Source organism: Labeo rohita, unplaced genomic scaffold (assembly GCF_022985175.1).
Source record: "Labeo rohita strain BAU-BD-2019 unplaced genomic scaffold, IGBB_LRoh.1.0 scaffold_75, whole genome shotgun sequence".
NCBI classification, from domain to species: Eukaryota; Metazoa; Chordata; class Actinopteri; order Cypriniformes; family Cyprinidae; genus Labeo; species Labeo rohita.
This window is the reverse complement of record NW_026129689.1, coordinates 274,900-296,330: the sequence shown is the minus strand read 5'-3', so window position 1 is coordinate 296,330 and position 21,431 is coordinate 274,900. Positions and strand designations below refer to the sequence as shown.

General features: G+C 30.4%; 1 protein-coding gene across 1 annotated transcript in view; it reads left to right on the top strand.

The window, feature by feature from the left end:
* The window catches only part of rheb (Ras homolog, mTORC1 binding), a 24,141-nt gene extending 3,480 nt beyond the window's left edge, over positions 1–20,661 (top strand). The window contains exons 2-8 of the mRNA XM_051104569.1: positions 4,877–4,948; positions 8,150–8,217; positions 9,488–9,570; positions 14,511–14,567; positions 15,759–15,806; positions 17,983–18,064; positions 19,910–20,661. Coding sequence (XP_050960526.1) covers positions 4,877–4,948; positions 8,150–8,217; positions 9,488–9,570; positions 14,511–14,567; positions 15,759–15,806; positions 17,983–18,064; positions 19,910–20,002 — 503 coding nt within the window. The 3' untranslated portion in view covers positions 20,003–20,661. The remainder of the gene's footprint in view (positions 1–4,876; positions 4,949–8,149; positions 8,218–9,487; positions 9,571–14,510; positions 14,568–15,758; positions 15,807–17,982; positions 18,065–19,909) is intronic.
* The last annotated feature ends 770 nt before the right edge of the window (positions 20,662–21,431 follow it).

The following is a 21,431-nucleotide window of genomic DNA, read 5'->3' as shown; positions in this document are numbered from 1 at the left end:
TATTCACTTACCCTTATGTCTCTAAATATAACATTCCTGTCCTTAGATTTCAGATCTCATTTGTATGGAGTTCAGATGAGACTAACAAGAGGTTTGGTGTCGTTTATGATCTCGAGTGTCAAATCTGAAATGAATATGTGAAATGGAGAATAATCAGGTTTGAGATCCAAATTGGAGGGGAGTGTTTTCAGTGAAAACAGCCTGATAACTTTAATAGTCTGAAATGAGTTTAAGAGACTTTTTTTATCCATTTTTGCTACTTGACATTCATAGTTTTATGGTGTTTTATAGCCAATGGCAGTTTGCCAGATGAAATGTGATGGTTTCTTCTGGATCTGCACCCATAAATGACTCAGAATGTCAAACTCTGATCATTCCCATCAGCCCACTGGAGCTGGATCATGATCTGGTCGATTGTAGTTTGTCATTTTGAGCAGATTTCTTCTCTCTGCTGTAAAGCGTTTACACAGAACACACGTGTGCTGATGCGTGTGACGCTTGAGAGAACACACCAACATCACATCAGGACACACACGAGTGCATTTCAGCCTTTGGGAAACGTTTGTTTCACACAATCATGACCAAAGCTTTAGCATGGATTCATTGCACTCATTCAACCCTCAAAGTTAGTTTGTTCAGTCTAGTGTATGTATACAAATAAATAAATGCACCTAAATTATTTTTTAACCAAAAATGAAATTTAAGTTTCATGTAAGCAGAGAAATAAAAAATAAATAAATAAATAAAATAAATTTTTTACCCTAACAAATCTTACATATTTCAACTTTTTTTTTGTTCAGAGATAATGCACAATGACTGGCCATTCGCAACCAAAATGTGTTTTATTGTACCAATGTATTTATTAAACATTTTTAATGCTTTTTTTTGCATCAGGGTTATTATAGTTAACTGAAACTAAAATTAAAAGCATAAAAACTAAAGTAACACTTTTGTTACTTAAATGTTGACAGAAATAGAATTTAAAACTTTTTAATTTTAATTTTTAAATAAATTATTTATTTTAATTTAGTTTAACTTGATTTACTAAAATAAGAAACTAAAATAAAAATGAATAAAAACTATATAGAACAAAAGCGCTTTCTCTTTTTTATATATATATATATATATATATATATATATAAATACATTTAAAATTTTAATTAATTAAAATTAAATTAATTTTAAATTTTTATTTAGTTTAACTTGATTTACTAAAATAACAAACTGAAATAAAAATGTTATAGAACAAAAGCTCTTTATATATATATATAAAAATATATATAAACTTTTTAATTAAATCTTTAAAACTTTTTAATTTAAATTTAAGTAATTAAAATTAAATGAATTAATAATTTTTTTTATTTTAATTTAGTTTAGCTTAATTCACTAAAATAACAAACTTAAATAAAAATGAATAAATATATATATATTAAATGACAAAATGACAAAAATCTACATGAAAACTATAAAAAAATTGTTAAGACTTTAACTAAAATCAAAATACAAAAATAGAAAATAAAACATCATTCAAATATTAGTAAAAACCATAAAATTATATTTTATATATTTAAATTGTTTATTGTATTTAATTTCATTTTAGCTCTTCATTCTACAAACAAATAAACAGTTTTTGACAGAACATTAGATTTTGATGTGTCTGACCTGTATTGAACATGTTTGGTGAAAACATGCAGGAAAATCCATGTCTGAATTAATGAAGCTGTCAGCTCTTATAAGGTCATTTCAGGCCTTAAAATGGCAGATGCATGAAAACCTTAACTGCAAATAACATGGTTTATGTTTGGACTCCAGTTGAAACTGCGTTTGTGACATTTGTGGCAATGCAGTAACATTCACTAGTCTACTGACAAAAGCCTTTGCGTCTCTAACGCTGAACTCTGTGCCTGTGGCGTCTCAAATCATCCATAAACTCTCAGATTTCCCAAAGCGATGGCGTCTGAAGTCATCAAACCCGTGTGATGTTGTAGAGTACAGTATTCCTGCTCGTGTCAGACGTAGGAGGATCTCTGCGTGTCCACTTCAGCGGTCGCCCACATCTGGGCTTTGTTTGCGGGGTCACGCCCGGCCCGTCGGAACTATATGTTCCTGATGCGTTCGCTCCTGTTTCACGCTCTATTTATAGAGCTGATGAGGAAGGATGCTTGAAATCCGATGCGCTTCCATTAAAATGGAGGGAAGGCAGGGCCGCTGCGGCTCTCTAATGGCTTTACGATGGAGAAACGCTTGAAATGAACCACTCTAACCTGACCTACGATAGCAATGCAGTAGATGTTGGTTTTTATAGACTCTTCACTCGTATTTCTGGTCTGATTGTGAAGGATTCATCAGTGATGTTGTTCTAATGGAAGCAAATGTTCATTTTTGTCATTGTCTTCAACTTGCTTTGTTTCTTAAATTGTTTTTTTTTTTAATCATATTTTATCAACCTTTCATCCTCTTCTCTCTGTCTTCCAGAGACATTATGATAAATGGTCCAGTTGTAAATCCTGGCTTTCAAAATTGATCAGTTTTGATAATTTAATGAAATTGATTGCTTAATACTGACAGGGATTTATTCTCATGTTAAAAAAGACTTTATTCACGTATAAATTTGAACTCTATTCTCGTAATATTTCAAATTTATTCAAGAATAAATTGAGACCAGGAGATATTCTTGTAAAGTTTCTACTTTCAAAAATATTTTGTCTTTATTCTCATAATATTTCAGCTTTATTCTTGTAATATTTAGATTTTATTCTCATAACATTTTGACCTTTTTTCTCGTATAATTTTAAACTTTATTCTCATAATATTTCAACTTTATTCTCTTTATATTTAAATTTTATTTTCATAATATTTCAACTTTATTCTTGTAATAGTTCGACTTTATTCTCTTTATATTTCAACTTTTTTTCTCATAATATTTTGAGTTTGTTCTCTTAATATTTCAACTTTATTCTCATAATTTTTCAATATTTTTTTATTTATTTATTTTTTTATGAAAGTATTTAGACCCAATTATCTTAGTATTTCTCTTAATATTTCAACTTTATTCTTGTAATATTTAGATTTTATTCTTGTAATATTTCAATTTTTATTCTCATAATATTTAGATTTTATTCTGATAATATTTTTACTTTATTCTCGTAATATTTCAACTTTATTCTCTTTATATTTCGACTTTTTTTCTCATAATATTTCGACTTTGTTCTCTTAATATTTCAGCTTTATTCTCATAATTTTTCTCAAATATATATATATATTTTTTTATGAAAGTATTTTTGTCAGTTTGTTATCATTTGAATGTATTTCTCTTTGAATATTTTGAGCTGCTGAAACATTCCAATTTTTTTCTCAAAGTTAAATCATCTTTATTCTCAATTTAATATTTGAATCTTATAAATTTTGAAAAAAAAATATAATGGAATTTGGAAAATAAAATGGATTTCATAGGGCCCTATTAGTTTTGAAAGTGATTCCATTGATATTTAAATATGCAAGGTCAGTCTGTGTCATTATTGGCTGTCAGTGTTTTTATCATTCAATTAGAAAAAAATTTTTTAAAACTGTATATTCCTTTTTTGTTATTTTAATACATGGACTTTTTATATTGAATCAGTCCAATTTTTCTAAGTTTAATTTTGTAAAATGTTTGTATTTATTGTCTTCTTTGTTAAATGAAAATTAAATCCATTTTCTAAGTTAAATTTTGTAAAATGTTTGTCTGGAAACATTCACATTCTGAAATCACTTTCTGTTTCTTTCTTCCCCTTTATTTATATTTCTATCTTTTGAAGCCATATGTAGTTGGTTATAATTCTTGACATACAATTGTTTTATTCAAATTATTTTAAACTACCAAGTAATTTAATAAAAGTGCACAACACAATTTGATATTTAAAGTCAGTAAGCTCATTAATAAAATAAAATAAAATAAAATGTAGATCAAGAATCATTTTGGAATGTGATTGTGAGGAGCCGGATTGGATTGTGATCATTTAATCAGTATTTGTTCTGTAAATGTATGTGACCTTACGTGACCTCTTTTGCCAGTTTGTTACATTTGAATGTGAGTGTTTGTTTGAATGTATCATTTGAGCTGCTGAGACACAGAGCTGCTATTGTAACATTTCATCCCTGATTTAAATGGAACTGACAAATTTTAAATTTTTGAAGGGTTTGGTTTTATAAAGGCCATTTGAAAAGTCAGTCAGCAGCTGGATTAGTATAAAAAGGACTTTAGTTATTTTGCTTTTCACAGTCTAGTTTATTATGATAGATCTAGTTTTGTTTGTTTTCACTGAAGAATCACATTTGGATGTTACGTTTGGAATTCGTCAGGCGGTTTGATCAAACGTGCGTCTGTCCTTCGAAGAGCTGCGCTTCCGTTCTGGAGCGTCCTCATGTTCCTGTGGGCTTTTCCCTGTGAATGAGAGCTCACATTTACAAACGCTGGATGTGGAGAGGAACTGGCCGTTGTTATAGCAACAGGCTGCAGGGCCAATCTGCCCACACACTCGTTTATGTGTGTGTGTGAATGTCCTGCGTTACTACCACTATGGCAGCTTCATCACAAACGCTCTTCTCAATGGAGACGTGTTTCATCATCAGCATGCATTCACATGCTGAGAATCCAATATGAATGCATAACTGGCAAAATAACATTTTGCATTATAAAAAAAAAGCTTTTTTTTGGCACTGTGGCAGTTTCTTGATTAACTAAGCCATTTGTTTAATTTAGATTCATGATTTAGATTGTTGCATCACTGTGCAAACCGCTTTTGCATGACTCTAATATGTATTCTGTTAGCTGATCTTTCATGATCTGAAGGTAAAGATGGTCATTTTGTGACTGTGATGTTTTTCTGTGTTTCAGGGAAATCCTCCTTGACAATACAGTTCGTGGAAGGCCAGTTTGTTGACTCCTACGACCCCACGATTGAAAACAGTAAGTGGGGTGTTCAATGTCAAATCAACCAAATTACAAAAACTTCCCCAGCTCAAATTTTTGATTTTGCTAATATTTTTTTCTGGAGAAAGATACACATGATGAAAGCCAAAATATTAAATGTCAAGAATGAATATTTACTGGGTAATCCACTATTTTGTAGAGGGAGGTCAAAATAACAATTTTCACATTAGATTCAGAGCCAAGTTATGGGGGGTAAAAATGACTTTAGAAAGATGACAGCATCATAATGTTATTTTTACACAGAGATTGTTAGTTCTAGTAGTAAAATCTATTGACTTTATCAATCTTTGTTGCATTATGTGTCAATGGTGACCATTCAAAAATGGGGAAACGGCACTTTTCAGGTTTTTCTCCAAAGTTTGCATGCCTGTAACTCAAGAAGTATTAAAGATATTTTAATTCCCTTTCAGATATTGGGTTTTAACAAACTTTCCTTTTGGCTTCTTTATTTTTAAGGCCCTATGAGATTTGGCTCTAGGAGTAAATCATTACAAGATACAAGTCTAATTTCAACATTATTTCTTCTTCAGACATTGTTTTTTAAATAATATAAGCATCAGCTGCATACAAAGTGACCAACATTTGGTTTTCAACCATTGAAAATGGGTAAATATTCAACAATCAGGACATAGAGCCTCATCGAGATCCCCATGTCTCTGAGACTGAATGATGTAGGGCCTTGAAAATTAAGATTCCTTAAGAAAATTTTATGAAGAACTAGAATCTAAAATCATATTGTGATATCTGTAATACTTCTTGGATTATAGGCACACAAACTGTGGGAAAATAATATTTATGGCACTCAGACAGGTATGTTCAAAGCAGTTGTTAGAATTTACATTTTTATTTTTTTTTTTTATTTAAATTTTAACATTTTATGTGCTCTCTTATATATATATATATATATTTAAATTGTTTTAAGTTATTTCATTTTTAGTCATTTCAGTATGTCAACTTAAACTTGTTTTATGTAAGTTAAATGTTTAGTGTTTTCAAGTTTATTTTTTTCATTTAACATTTATATTGTATTTCTGCTTAATTTCAATAAACTACAACAATTTTAATGGTTTAATTGTTTTTTTAATTTTTGTTAAAAACAACTGCATTTGTGTCTAGCTGTGTCAAAGGTTCACAGCTTTTTGAAGATTCATTTCTGCATTAAAATGTGTTTGAGAATCATGCAATCTCATTAGTATTGGATTCTGAATATTTGATATTGCTGAAAAGTATTTTTTAAAACACAATCATTTAAAATTCTAAGCTAAAAAAAAATAAAAAAAATAAATAAAAAAAAATAAATTAATTAATTTAATTAAAAAAACTGAACATTGCAAATGCTAAATATTTTAGTTTTGAAAAAAAAAAACTTTGCAAATGCTAAATTAAACAAAAGAAATACATAAAATTAAAAAATGAAATATTTTTGTTTGATTAAAAAACTGCAAATGCTAAATAAAAAATTTTTTTCTTTAAAAGTGAGCTTTGCAAATGCTAAATATTTTGGTTTGGAAAAAAATAGCTTTGCAAATGCTAAATAAAAATTAATTTTTTAATTTGTATTAAAAACAACTTGCAGATTCAGTTCATTAAAATGTGTTTAAGAATCACGCAATCTCACTAGTATTGGATTTTGAACATTTAATATTGCAGAAAAGTTTTTTGACAGAAGGAAATGAGATACATCTCTTGTGTCAAGATTATTTGTTCTTCAGACATTCCTCTTTAAAAGAAAAGAAGTCTCATATTTTTTCAGACTGACCCACTTTTGGTTTTTGACCACTGCAAATGTGGACATTTTAAAGATTTACTCCTGGAGCTTTACAACCGAGTCTCATAGGGCATTAAAAATAAAGATGCCAAAGGGAATGTTTCTTAACACTCAATATCTAAAAGGGCATTAAGATATCTTTAATATTTCTTGAGTTACAGGCATGCAAACTATGGAGAAAAACTTTAAAAAGTGCTGTTTCCCCATTTTTGAATGTTCACCATTGACACATAATGCAACAAAGATTGATAAAGTCAACAGATTTTACTAATAGAGCTACCAATCTCTGTGTAAAAATGAGATAAAGATTCTGCCATCATTCTGAACTCATTTTTACCCCCCTGTAACTTGACTCTAAATCTAAGGTGAAAATTGCCTTTTTGTGTTTGTGACTAGGAAACTCAGATTTGTAGATGAATGACTCTTACAAATCAGTTCTGTGATTATGACTCACTGAATCGTTTGGTTACTCACTGTACTCTGATTCTCTCTTCATATAAATATGTCAATGTTGGGCACTTTAATACAATTAATCACAAAACCAGATGATGCAAAATGAGCTGAATGGATGCGAGCACATGCAGCATCAGCGCTTTTGCTGCTGATCACAGACGCAGTGAAGCTTCAGATGAATTGTTTCTGCCGCTTTGAGCAGCTGTTTAAATAGACCAGACTTTGTTTTATCATTAGCTTATGATGGAATATTCTTAATGCAGCTGTCCATCAGTGGAACTGTGAGTGGGTGGAGCCTATATATAGGGGTGGGGCTTGAACAGAGTGGGTGTGGTTTGACGCTGAGATGACTCCACCTCTGCTGTTCTGTGCTTGTCAACTCTCCTGATTGTTTTAAATGAAAAACATTTTTTTTTTTAGTGATTGTATGACTAGATTTGTATTTGCGGAAGGAATTTTCAGTGTTTGTGGTTCAGCAGTAAAATTAAAAGTTTATAAATTTGTCACTGAAAATAAGTTATGATGTAATTAAAATAATTTAATCCATCCTAAAGCATTTAATAATGTCTAAAATTGAGACATTTTTACACTATTTGCATTAGCTGATAAACATGAACGCTTGGCAAATCCCTTTCTTTTTGACTAAATATTAATGCTGAATCCTGAAAAATAACATGTATGATGGGTTTGCACAAAAATATTCTGCAGCACAACTGTTTTCAACATTGCTAATAATTAGAAATATTTCTTGAGGAGCAAATCAATATATTAGAATGATTTCTGTAGGATCATGTGACACTGAAGACTGGAGTAATGATGCTGAAAATTCAGCTTTGATTATAGAAATAAATTATGTTTTAGTATAGATTCAAATGGAAATCAGATATTTTAAATTGTAATAATATATCACATTTTTGTTGTATTTTTGATCTGGTGTTTTTTGTTTCTTTTTTCAGCATTTACGAAAATGATCACCGTGAACGGTCAGGAGTATCACCTGCAGCTTGTCGACACAGCGGGGCAGGTGAGAACCACGTCTTTATTTCTACCTGTCACTGAGTTCACATTTTAGTTAGTTAGTTAGTTAGTTTAGAATTTTAAAATATTGTTTTTTAAAAAATAATTTTCAGCAATATCAAATGTTCAGAGTCCAATACTAGTGAGATATTATGATTCCTGAAAACATTTTAATGCAGAATGAATCGGTGAAAGGCTGTGAACCTTTAACACAGCTAGACACAAATGCAGTTGTTGTTTTTAGAGAAAATTAAAAAAGTAAACCTTTTTTTTTTTCATTAATTAATTAATTTATTTTAGCATTTGCAAAGTTCTTTTTAAAACTGAAATATCATTTGTAAAGGTCATTTTTAAAAAAAAAAAAAAAATATATATATATTTTTTTAGCATTTGCAAAGTTTGGTTTTTTTTTCCACACAAAATATTTGTTTATTTATTTATTTTAGCATTTGCAAAGTTTTTTTTTTCAAACCAAAATATTTAGCATTTTACAAACTTTATTTTTTAAAAACAAAAAAAATATTATTTTATTTTATGTAGGTTTTGTTTGTTTGTTTAATTTAGTGTTTGAAAAATTCTTTCTTTTTTTCCCAAACCAAAATATTTGGCATTTGCAAGTTTAGTTTTATTTTATTTTTTTTATTAAAATATTTTATTTTTTATTTTTTGTAATTTTTTTTTGTTTTGTATTTGTTTTTGTTTAATTTAGCGTTTGCAAATTTCTTTCTTTTTTTTCTTTTTTTGCTCAAACCAAAATATTTTATTTATTTATTTATTTTACTTTCTATTTTAAATTATTGTGTTTTTAAAAAATTTTTTTGGCAATATCAAATGTTCAGAGTCCAATACTAGTGAGATTGCATGATTCTCTAACACATTTTAATGCAAAAATTATTTTTGCAAAAGGCCTTGAACCTTTGACACAGCTAGACACAAATGCAGTTGTTGTTTTTAATGAAAATTTAAAAAATTAAACCATTAAAAATTGTTGAAGTTCATTGAAATAAAACAGAAATTCAATATAAATATTAAATGACAAACGTAAACTTGAAAACACTAAACATTTAGCTGACATGAAACAAGTTTAAGTTAACATACTAAAATGTCTAAAATGTCTTAAAAAAACCAAAAATGTAAAATCTAAGTACAAATATTAACAAACATAATAGTTTATAAATAATACTAAAATAACGGTGTTCTTATAAAAACATGATGTCATTAATTCTTAGAAATTCTGATTTCATCTGTCTGAAGTGTTTTGAATTTCTCTCTTTCAGGACGAATACTCGATTTTCCCACAGACGTACTCCATAGATATCAACGGTTACATTTTGGTGTATTCAGTCACGTCAAATAAAAGGTAAGAGAACAGAATATTTCTCCTGACGCTTGATAAATCCTCAGGTTTTCTCTCCTTTGAAGCACAGTCGTCTTTGATTCCTGAAGGAAGCGTCTGTGTTTAATGTGAAGATAAAAACGAGCGCTGAAATCCTGCTGATGACTGTGAGAATGTGCTTTATGAATGAAACATTGCATCTGATTGAATTCTCATTAGTTTGAGACATGACGTCTTGTTTCTAGGATATCCAGCCGTCCTCACTCAGTTATTAAATAAGATCCCATTTCATATTCTGAACATTAAAGGAGAACACAACAATTCACAAATAATTTACTGACCCTCCTTTTCATCCAAGATGTTCATGTCTTTCTGTCTTCAGTTGTGAAGAAATTATGTTTTTTGAGGAAAACGTTTCAGGATTTTTCTCCATATAATGGACTTCATTGGTGATTTTGAACTTACAAAATGTAGTTTAAATGTGGCTTCAAAGACTCTAAACAATCCCAGATGAGGAAGAAGAGTCTTATCTAGCAAAACCATCGCTCATTTTTTACAAAAAATAAAAATGTGTGTACTTTTTAAGCACAAAAGCTGGTGTAGCACAGGTTCTGGGATGCGCGTCCACGACGTTACGTACAATTGAATCACATCGAAAGTTCACGCTGAACTACAGACCCAGTGTTTACAAAGCGAACGCGCAAAGACTAAGAAAATGCAAGTAAGTCAAACACTGTTTACAAACAAAAAGATACAATGATGTCGGACCATTCTGAAGTTGTAGGAGAAAATAAGATGGAGTTTTTTGCCATACTCAGTACACAGACGATGAACATAGACATGATTCGTAGTAGTGATGGGAAGTTCGGATCATTTGACCAACTTTGACCTTGGAGTCTCGTTCAGCAAAATGAACAAATCTTTTTTGTTCATTTTAGCAAAATATAATTAAAATGTTGCGTGTCACTTTTCTTACGCCGGTTTCACACTGCACGCGTAAGCAGGACGTAACAGCGCATATTTTTTTCGGTGCCCATGTTAACGAATGAGTGCATTCACACCGCCTGCAGTGGCAGCGCGTAGCAGGAGCGACAGTGCAGCGATCGTTTCGGCCCGAGTCTATTTTTGCTGCGCTGCTTACGCTCGCTTTCAGTGGCAATGTATTGATTATGGCCAAAATACACAGGAAAAAAGTAGCAGTTTTACCTCAAAAAGTACATTGACGATATCTGCCGTGTTTTAAACACAGTATTATGTAGTTTCCCGAACTTCCAAAACAAGTTTAATTAATTTATACTGTTTTTTTCTGATGTTACTGATTCATTGTAATTATATATAAAAGGTTCAAGGCCTTTTATTTCTAGGATATCCAGCCGTCCTCACTCAGTTATTAAATAAGATCCCATTTTATATTCTGAACATTAAAGGAGAATCCACTTCCAGAACAACAATTCACAAATAATTTACTGACCCTCCTTTTCATCCAAGATGTTCATGTCTTTCTGTCTTCAGTCGTGAAGAAATTATGTAGCAGTTTTACCCCAAAAAGTGCATTGATGATATCTGCCGTGTTGTAAACACAGTATTATGTAATTAACAAGATAAAAATATTTTTTTCCCGAACTTACAAAACAAGTTTAATTCATTTATACTGTTTTTTTTTTTTCTGATGTTACTGATTCATTGTAATTATTCTATTAGCCTATATATATATATATATATATTATATATTTATTATTACAACTACATGTTGCAATAAGAACAGGTGTCATGCTGACATCATGATGACACTTGTAAACAAACGCACGTGTCACAGGCGGGTAGTTTTCAGAGTGCAACTGCCAAGAAGACCATCATAGACGACACTCGTCTCATCGTAGAAGTTGAGAAACATACAATCATTTATGATCCTCAACATTTGCTGTATAAAGACTTGCAGACGAAGGAAAAAACGTGAGGAAGTTGCAGTATCTGTTGGTGTAGTAAGTAATTTTTTTGTTACAAATTTACGCTGGCCCACGAGCGAACAAATCAATAGGACTACAGATAGGTAAACACAATATAGCACGTAATATTGACATCTATGATGTATGTGACTGTACTTTACATTTCTGTCTTACTTTTTGAGAAATTGATCATTTAAAAAACATTTCTATGAAGAACTTTGATATGTAGACAGTTATGCATTATCCTTAAGTTTTTTGTGATGGGTAATGTATGTACATTTAATGCTTCTAATATATGTAAACAAAAAAAAATTGCTTATGTTTTTGCCGGTGCCGGTGTGAAAGCAAAATGGCTTTGCGCTGCTTCTGCTCTGCTTACGTCCTGCTTACGCGTGCAGTGTGAAACCGGTGTAACACATCTACTGCTTACACAAACACTGATCACACTACAAACAAGACAAAACTATAATGCTGTAAGAAACAGAAAAGATTCATTCATTGTTTACCTGGGTCTTTAGTCTATGATTCGCTGACCTCACCTCTTATCTGACAAGTTTTCGGGTTTGAGTCGTTCGCTCATCACGTGACAGCGCCATCAGATAAACGAACGATTCGAAAAACAGGTGAACTAATTCCAGTACAGAACCTAATAGGATGTTGCGCATGCGCGACTGAACGAATCACTCCCCGAGACGACTTGTTCTTCCTGAGTCACATTAAAGATTCGTTCAAAATGAAGGAGTCGTTCAAGAACAACCCATCGCTTCATTTGACCATTACAGAGGAGGAATGGGAACTGGTCTGGAGTCAGGCAAATAAAATCTCTATTTGCAATAGGGCCAAAGCTATTCATCTTAGGATTGTGCATAGATTGCATATTACACCCCTTCTTAGAAGCAAGTTTGACTTCAGCAATTCACCATTATGTGTTAAATGTGACACGACTAGACACGACTTGCGCGAATAAATCGTGCTATTCGTGTGTACTTGGACTCTTGAACATTTTGAGTTTACTCGCTTCATTCGCACATGAAATTCACTTCACAACAGACGCGAATTCGTGTCATGGGAGGGGCTTCTGCCAGGCGGCTCCAGTCTCGTTGCGAAATGGCTGACATGGATTTTGTCAAGACGGTAGCTGCGCTTTATGTGCTATGGAAGACTGAAAAACGGCGTAGACTCGTTCGGCGCCGTCTCTGGGTCCATCAGATCAGTCCGTCAATATGTATACAGCTCAAACTGAGTAAAGAGCGTTATTTACAACTTACGAGATTGTCTGACCTCCTCACTCACTTTCTTCCAAGCAAGATTCTTATTATTCCTGTTTCTATAAGAGTACATAGATGTAGCGTACAGCTCCGGGTATCCAGATACAGCGACGATGATTTTGTCCTCCATTGTTGTTTCGGATTTCTCCTTCCGCTCACTATGTCATAATCAAGCTCCTGATTGGTTAACGCGGTGCGAATATTCGCCAAAGTTCAGATTTTTCAACTCGGCGCGAATCACGCGTTCACACGTCAAACGCCCAAAACGCTCCATTCGCGCGAATCGCGCCGCAGGATGTATATTCGCGTCTTTGCATTGACTTAACATGTAAATCACTCGCGCTTAAAGCTTCATTCGCGTCTGGTGTGAACGCACCTTGAGGTGGAGGTGGGAGATTATACCCATTTATTATGGAACTGTCCTGTTATTAGAGCTTATTGATCAAAAGTTATTGTTCGAGCCGTATGTTTGGACTTCAGCTACAGTTGGACCCATTGTCTTTGATTTTAGGTCTTCCAGTTGGACAATTGCGGAATAAATTCAACAGACGTTTATTTGACATTCTAGCCTTTGCTGCCAGAAAAAATATATTGTTAACTTGGATCAGTGACAAACCCCCATCTTTGAAAGGATGCCACAGGATTATTAAGGAAATGATTCCCTTAGAATTTTTAACTTTAACTTCGTTATTCATATGTCAACTGAAGCTTTTCCTCAAGTTTGGACTCCATATATTGATGTCTCGTTAAACAATATTTTGAGTTTTGGTATGCAATAATGCTCTTTTTTTTTTCTTCTCCCTTTTCTTTTCTTTTCACTAGCATTGTAAAAGATGGGCATTGTTTGTTGGTTATATGTTGTTTGTTTAAATGTTCATAAAAAGATGCAAAAGATCCCCTTCTTCCTCATCTGGGATCATTTAGAGTCTTTGAAGCTGCATTTAAACTACATTTTGTAAGTTCAAAATCACCAATGAAGTTCATTATATGGAGAAAAATCCTGAAATGTTTTCCTCAAAAACCATCATTTCTTCACGACTGAAGACAGAAAGACACGAACATCTTGGATGACAAAGGGGGTGATACATTATCTGTGGATTGTTGTTCTGTAAATGGACTTCTCCGATCAGATTTCATATTCTGTACATTAACAGACTGTAATTGTGGTTTCATTTCTGGTGAAGGGAGTAAAGCGCTGATCTCAGATCTGTGGATCAGAATGACAATCCATGTCTGTGTTTGTTCTTCATCTTCATCTTCGTCTCTGGATGTTTGATGTGAAATAAATGATGACGTTGTGTTTCACCCTTTAACCCGTTATAAAATCCCTGCACTGTTAGTGCTGACAGTCTTTGCTGTTTCAGAATGTGAATATGTGAATGATTATGTGTCTGTGAACAGCGTCGTTCGTTATATTCGTCTCCCTGTGGCTGTAAATGGAGTCGTCTAGAGGTCAAAACCCAAGGACGTGATTTGACTGTAATAACTTTGACCTGGACAATGTCACAACTCTATGACTCTGTGAATTTCTCATTAATGCTTTTGGAGGATGATGAGGTTTATGCAGTAGTTTTTCCACATGAGCAGGTGTTTAATTGCTTTATGAATGATGCAATAAGCCACAAGATGTTTTACAGTGATTTTATCCTCTGGTTAATCACCTCTGCCTGTTTTATTCTCGTTTTTACTAAAAATGATTTAGTTTTAAATAAAATGACCATTCTGATCCGTCTCTCCCTCTTCCTTGCAGTTTTGAAGTAGTAAAAGTTATCCATGAAAAGTTGTTGGATATGGTGGGAAAAGTACAGTAAGTCATTTTTTTTTTTTTTGCAAACAAAAAAAATATTTGTATTTATTTTTATTCCTTTTTATTTAGCATTTGCAAAGTTCAGCTTTTTTAACAAAATGTTTAATTTATTTATTTTTATCAATTTGTTTTTATTTATTTTTTTGATCATTTGCAAAGTTTAGTAATAAAAAAAAAGCATTTTTAAAAAATGTTATGTATTTTTAATTTAGCATTTGCAAAGTTCCTTTTTTCAAACAAAAATATTTCATTGTTTTATTTTGTTGTTTTTTGTTGTTTAATTCAGCATTTGCAAAATTATTTAGTTTTACACAAAATATTTATTTTAGCATTTGAAAGGTTCGTTTTTTTTTTATTTAGTATTTGCAAAGTTTAGTTTTTTCAAACTAAAATATTTATTTATTTTAGCATTTGCAAAGCTTATTTTTAAAGGAAAAAAATCATTTGCAAAGTTTAGTATTAAAAATAAAAATTGCATTTAAAAAAAAATATTTTTTGTTTAATTTAGCATTTGCAAAGTTCCTTTTTTTCAAACAAAAATAGTTATTTTAGTATTTGCAGTTTTTTTTCAAGCCAAAATATTTTATTTTTCAAAGCTAATTTTTAAAGAAAAAAAATATTTTTGACTATTCTGAGAAAAGTTTAGTTTTTTCAAACTTAAATATTTTGTTTTACTTTATGATTTGTTTTTATTTATTTTACCATTTGCAGAGTTGTTTTTTCCAAACATTTTTTTTTTTTTTTAGCATTTACAAAATATTTAGCATTTGCGAAGTTGAGTTTTTTTGTTTTGTTTTTTTTTTCCAATCAAAAATATTTCATTGTTTTATTTGTTTTTATTTAGTTTTAGTTTGTTTTTCATTTATTTTGGCATCTGCTGAGGTTTCTTTTTTTTTTTTTCTTTTTCAAACCAAAATTTGTTTTTCTTTCTTTATTTATTTTTGGTTAAGAATTTATAGAGTTCAATTTTTCTATTACTGAGACTGTAATTGTTTTGATAATTCAGTCTAGTTGCATATCATAGTCAAACCATTTTACTTCCACAGTGTGATAAATTTCCCAAAAAAACATTTAACAAGAAAAAATGCATAATATGACCAGGAACATGCATTAAAAATATAAAAGGGCTCTGTTTAGACTGTAATGCTACATAAATGACACTGACATGTATCTAATGTCCTCTTTTCCTAGAGTACCCATAATGCTGGTGGGCAATAAGAAAGATCTTCACATGGAGCGGTACATGACGTCAGGCTGATTCTGCATGAGTTTGATGAATGTTGTGCTCTGATGATGATGATGATGAATCATGGAGGTTCACATGTTCCTGCACATCAGACCCATGAACTGTGGGAACCAGAGATCTGTGTATGTGTGTGTGTGTGTGTGTGATTGATTGGTCTCTGATGTACGGGTCAATCTCAGGGTCAAGTGCATGCATTACACACATGCAGATATGTGTGCTCGTTTTTAATCAAAATTTGTTTATCTGTGCATATTAATAACACTGAGATAAATTGAGAGCATGATGACTTTATTTCCATCACTAGTAGTAGTGCTCATGATGATGTGATGAAGAATGAAACTCTACATTCGGGATGAATATTTCCGACAGTAGCAGGAAGTGATGTAATGGTGTTGGATCTGAGCACAGATCCCGAGGCGGTGGAGCGTAAGCGCCGTCATCATCCCTCACTACTGTTTTCTTCATAATGTGAGCGTAACGTGAGCCTCGAGGAGGAGGAGGAGTTTGGTTATTACTGGACTGAAGCCCAAACACACTCTCACACACACACACACTCACACACACACACACTCACACACACACACACACACACACACACACACACACAGGAAAGGAAATGAAACCCATCGATATGCAGAGACTGTGTGTATGTGGTGTACAAATGCTCGTCTGCAGCAAATCGATCCTCTGAGATTCTGCTTCCATCAATAATTACATGTCCAGTGTTCATTCCTAATCAAATCTTATTAATGATATAAAAAAGAAATGAAACCTCAATAGTAATAAAAAAAAAACAAAATTATTTTTCATTTATCATTTTTTTAACAAAAGAAAAAAAAAAAAAAAAAATTTATTTTATTTGTTATATATATTTTCATATAGCATTTGCAAAGATGTGATTTTTATATATTTATTTATTTTTTTTTATAAAAGGATTTGTCCTAAATGACATTTTTTTTTTTTATTATATATTGCATTTGCAAAAATGTGAAAATTTTTTGTTTTTTATTTTACTTTATTTTATTTTACTTTATTGGTTTAATTTAGCATTTGCAAGTTTTTTGTAAATTATATGAACCAAAAAAGCTTCAAAACTGGAAAAAAAAAAAAAAAAAAAAAAAAGCTAAAAAATGTATGAAAAATTACAAATAAAAATAAATGTAACCTAAATAGCAATATAAAAAATGGCAAATGCATAACAAGAATTTAAAAACTTAAATTAAAGCTGAGAATATAAAAAATATTTATTTTAGCATTTGTGAAGTTTTTTTTTCCAAACAAAAATATTTAGCATTTGCAGAGTTTATTCTTTTCAAACTAAAATATTTCATTGTTTTTTTTTATTAATATTTTAGCATTTGCAAATTCTTTGTTGTAAACCAAAATTTTTAGCATTTGTTTTTTTTTTTTATTTTTTTTTAAATATGCAAAAATATTTCATTGTTTTTATTTTATTTTACTTTATTTTATTTTACTTTATTGGTTTAATTTAGCATTTGCAAGTTCATTTTTTTTTTCCAAACAAAATATTTATTTATTTATTTTAGCATTTGTGAACTCAAAGCTTCTTTCATTAAAGTTTTTCTTTAAATTGACAGAAAATTATTAATTTATTTATTTGGTTTTTATTTATGTATATTTTTTTGAAATAAAATGAACAAAAAAAGCTTCAAAACTGGGAAAAACGTTTAAGCTGGAAAAAAATTGATCTTAAAAAATAAAAAGATGAATAAAAATAAATTTAACCTGAATAATAATGTATAAAAAAAAAAAATGGCAAATGCACATAACAAACATATAAAAATTCAAATAAACTGAGAATATAAAACAACATAAAAAAGCACCATTGTTCTGACCAACATGATGAAACAGATGTTTTTGATTTATTTTTGCATTAGCTCTGTTTCTTGAGGTTATTTATTTATTTAGTCTGTTCATTCATTAGTTTATTAATTAGTGTTTCACAGTGATTTAAATGTTCAGATCAATCAGATCTGAATATTGCCAAAGTCTGATTGATATCAAAAATATCAAAAAAGTTTACCTGTATTTAAGTCAAATCAATGAAGCTGAAGTTTATCATTTTTTGAATCAATACATTTGACATTTGTTAAATGTTTAATTGTGAATATGTCATTAGTAATGATTTTGTATGTTATTTATTTTCAGTGTGATCAGCTGTGAAGAAGGCAAAGCTTTGGCGGAATCGTGGAACGCAGCGTTCATGGAGTCCTCAGCCAAAGAGAATCAGGTGATGATGCATTTCCTGTCTCGCCTCCTTCCTCTTCCTCTAGTGTTTTGTGTGTTTCTCTGAGGAACTGTCAGACGTTGATCGATGATCTGATGATTCTTCAGTGAGACACGAACCAGTCGATGAACGAGTTTGTGTAATAAATGAACGTGTTCCTCCTCAGCTGACGTCATCAGTCCCTCTCATTATTCAGTTTTGCATCTCAAAACGTTCTTCCAGTAGTTTTCCAGACTCTCACTGAAACTCTGGAGTTTCTGACAGATCAGACCGATGTGAAGGTTCGTCGTGGTCCTGCTGGACGTCTGATGTCTGGTGTCTCACAGGAGAATCAGCTTTATTTATAGAGGTGTTGATGAAGAGCTGCGGCTGATTACATTCATTCTCTGCTGAAAACTACCATTTGATTTTACAGTCATTTTGATTTTATGTATTCATTGTTTCTCTTTATTTGTTTTAGTTAAAGTTTGAATAATTTTGCTGTGTGTTTTGCTATTTTTATTATTTTTTAGATGGCTATGTAGTTTTTTTTTTTTTTTTTTTTCCCTCAGTTTTAGTTATTGGAGTACATCTTTATTTTATTTTATTTTATTTTATTTTATTTTATTTTATTTTATTTTATTTTATTTTTATTTTGGTGAATAAGTTTTACAAATTTTGCTGTTTTTAATATTTTTATGTAATATTTTTTTTATAAATGTAAAATAGTTTTTATTCATTTTTTGCTAATTTTGAAAAAAATTTTTTTTTATTTTATTTTATCTCATTTTCTTATTTTATTTTATTCAACATATTTATATATATTTTGACATTTAATTGACATAAATAAAAATAATAATAAATAAAATTTATTTCATTTTTTATTTATTATTTAATCTATGTAGCTTTTATTATTATTATTTTTTTTATTATTAAATTAAGATTTTTTTTTATTATTATTATTATTATTTTATTATTATTATTATTATTTTTTTGTAATTAAAACAAAATATTTTATTCCAGTAAAATGATGGCATTTTAGTGAGGAGAATTCATTGACAGAACAAATATTTACACCTTTAATTAATATCTTACATGTTGTTTCAACCATGTTTCAAGATATGATAAAAATTGTATTTATTTATTTATTTAGCTTTTTAATTTATAATTTAGAATAGTGTTAATTTCAGTTAAATTTTTTTGTACTTTTGATGCATTTTTGTCATTTTATGAGTATTGTTGTTTTAAAATGTCTATGTAGCTTTTATTTATTTTTTTATTTTTATTAAATAATACACCTTTAATTATTTAATATCTTACATGTGATGTTTCAAATGTGTTTCAAGATATGATATAGATTTCATTTATTTATTTATTTATTTATTTTCTGTTTTAAAATGTGCTATAATTATATTTGCATCTTTGCTATTATTTTCTTTTCTGCCATTCTTCTTTAACGTTTGTTGCTGTTTTATTAATTTAAATGTTTTTGACTGCCGGTGTTATTTTGTCTTGTTAATTTATAATTTATAATAATGTTAATTTCAGTTAAATTTTTAGTACTTCTGATGCGTTTTTGTCATTTTTATGAGTATTGTTTTAAAATGTCTATGTAGCTTTTATAATAAAAAAAAAAATTAAATTACATTTTTAAAAATTATTATTATTATTATTATTATTATATATTATATTATATATTATATAAAAATGTAATTAATTTAATTTTTATTTTATTTCACAAAAAATAGTGAAATAAAAATAGTGAAATTTTTTTTTTTTTTTGTTTGTTTTGTTTAAGCTGAAATCAGTGGAATACAATGAACAAGGGATCAAGATCCTGATTTTGGCGTGACGTTTGTGTGTTTGCAGACGGCCGTGGAGGTGTTTAAGAGGATAATCCTGGAGGCGGAGAAGATGGACGGCGGCGCTCCTCAGGGCCGGACGCCCTGCTCCATGATGTAGATAACCCCGCCCCTCTCCCCGCCCAGACCCCGCCCCTCTCCCACAGTCTGCCCCGCCCACCGGAGAACCAGCACAAACTTTTCTAGCAAGCATGTTTGTTTGAGGCTGGAGTTTGGGCTTCTGTGAGCGCCTGCGCCTGCGCCTGCGCTTGTGTTTTGTCGTCTAGTTGTAGGATGAAAGGGTTCGAACAGGGTTGGAGATGTTTGCTAGAAAAGTCTGTTTCCAGCCCCTCCTGCCCGGCCGCACCGCAGCACTGGACACTGGGAAACGAATCCCTCTACTTGAAGTGGCTAACTGCCTGTTTCCTGCATAGACATGTCGGCTTTTTCTTTTAAACCTTTTTATACTTCATTTGACTTCTTTTAATTTTTTTAGTTGTGTGATCTTTTTCTTTTAATTATTCCTTTGTGAGAGCGAATCTGTCGACGAATAACACACAGACACACACGGACATGCGCGCGTCTTCAGCCTTACGTTTCCGTTCAGCTCTTCTCTACCTCTCATCCTCCTCTCTGTTCCCCCAAACCCTCTGGAATTTGTATATCGTGTTTCTTAAACGGTAATTATGGCCAATAAAGTTGGCAGCATTCATTCGCTAGTGAATGTTGTTGGACTTTTTTGATTGTAATCATTAAACGCAGCATTTTGTTTCACTATCACTCGACTCGACTGCTCTCATTTACACATTTATTAACGCTAGACGCTCACTAACTATTAATAAGTGTACGATGATTTGTTTTCTTAAAGATTAATATTTTAATAATTTTTTTTTTTTGTTTGCTGGTTTTTCATGCTTAAGTGAATTTTACATCTATATCGATTTTGTTCATTTTTATTTATTAGTTTTAGTTTGTTTTATTTGACCTTTTTTATTAATTACACATACACAGACAAAATGTGTCAAGTATAATTTTCTTTCCCTTAATGATTAATATTTTAAGATTTTTTTTTGTGTGTGTGTGTCAATTTTTCATGCTTAATTGAAATGTGTAGTGTCACAATTTAAGTTAGTTTTTTATATTTTCTGTTTTTATTTTTATTTTCATTTTAGCTCAAGTTTGTCATTTTGTCCTGTTTTTTTTTTTTTTTTTTTTTTTCTCATTTTTCATCTATATTGATTTTATTCATTTTTATTTATTAGTTTTAGTTTATGTTATTGTACTTTTTTTTTGTTTTTTTTACTAACTACATACGCATAGACAAAATGTGTTAAGTATATGCTTTTTTTTTTTTTTGCCTATTGTTTGATGTTTTATTCGTTTTTTTTATGCCTTTTTATGCTTAATTTAAATGTATAATGTTACATTTTAAATTACATTTTAATATTTTCTTTTTTAACTCATTTTTTAATCAATATTTTATTCATTTTTATTTTTAATTTTAGTTTTATTTGCTAATTTAATTTGTTTTGTTTTATTTTATTGTATTT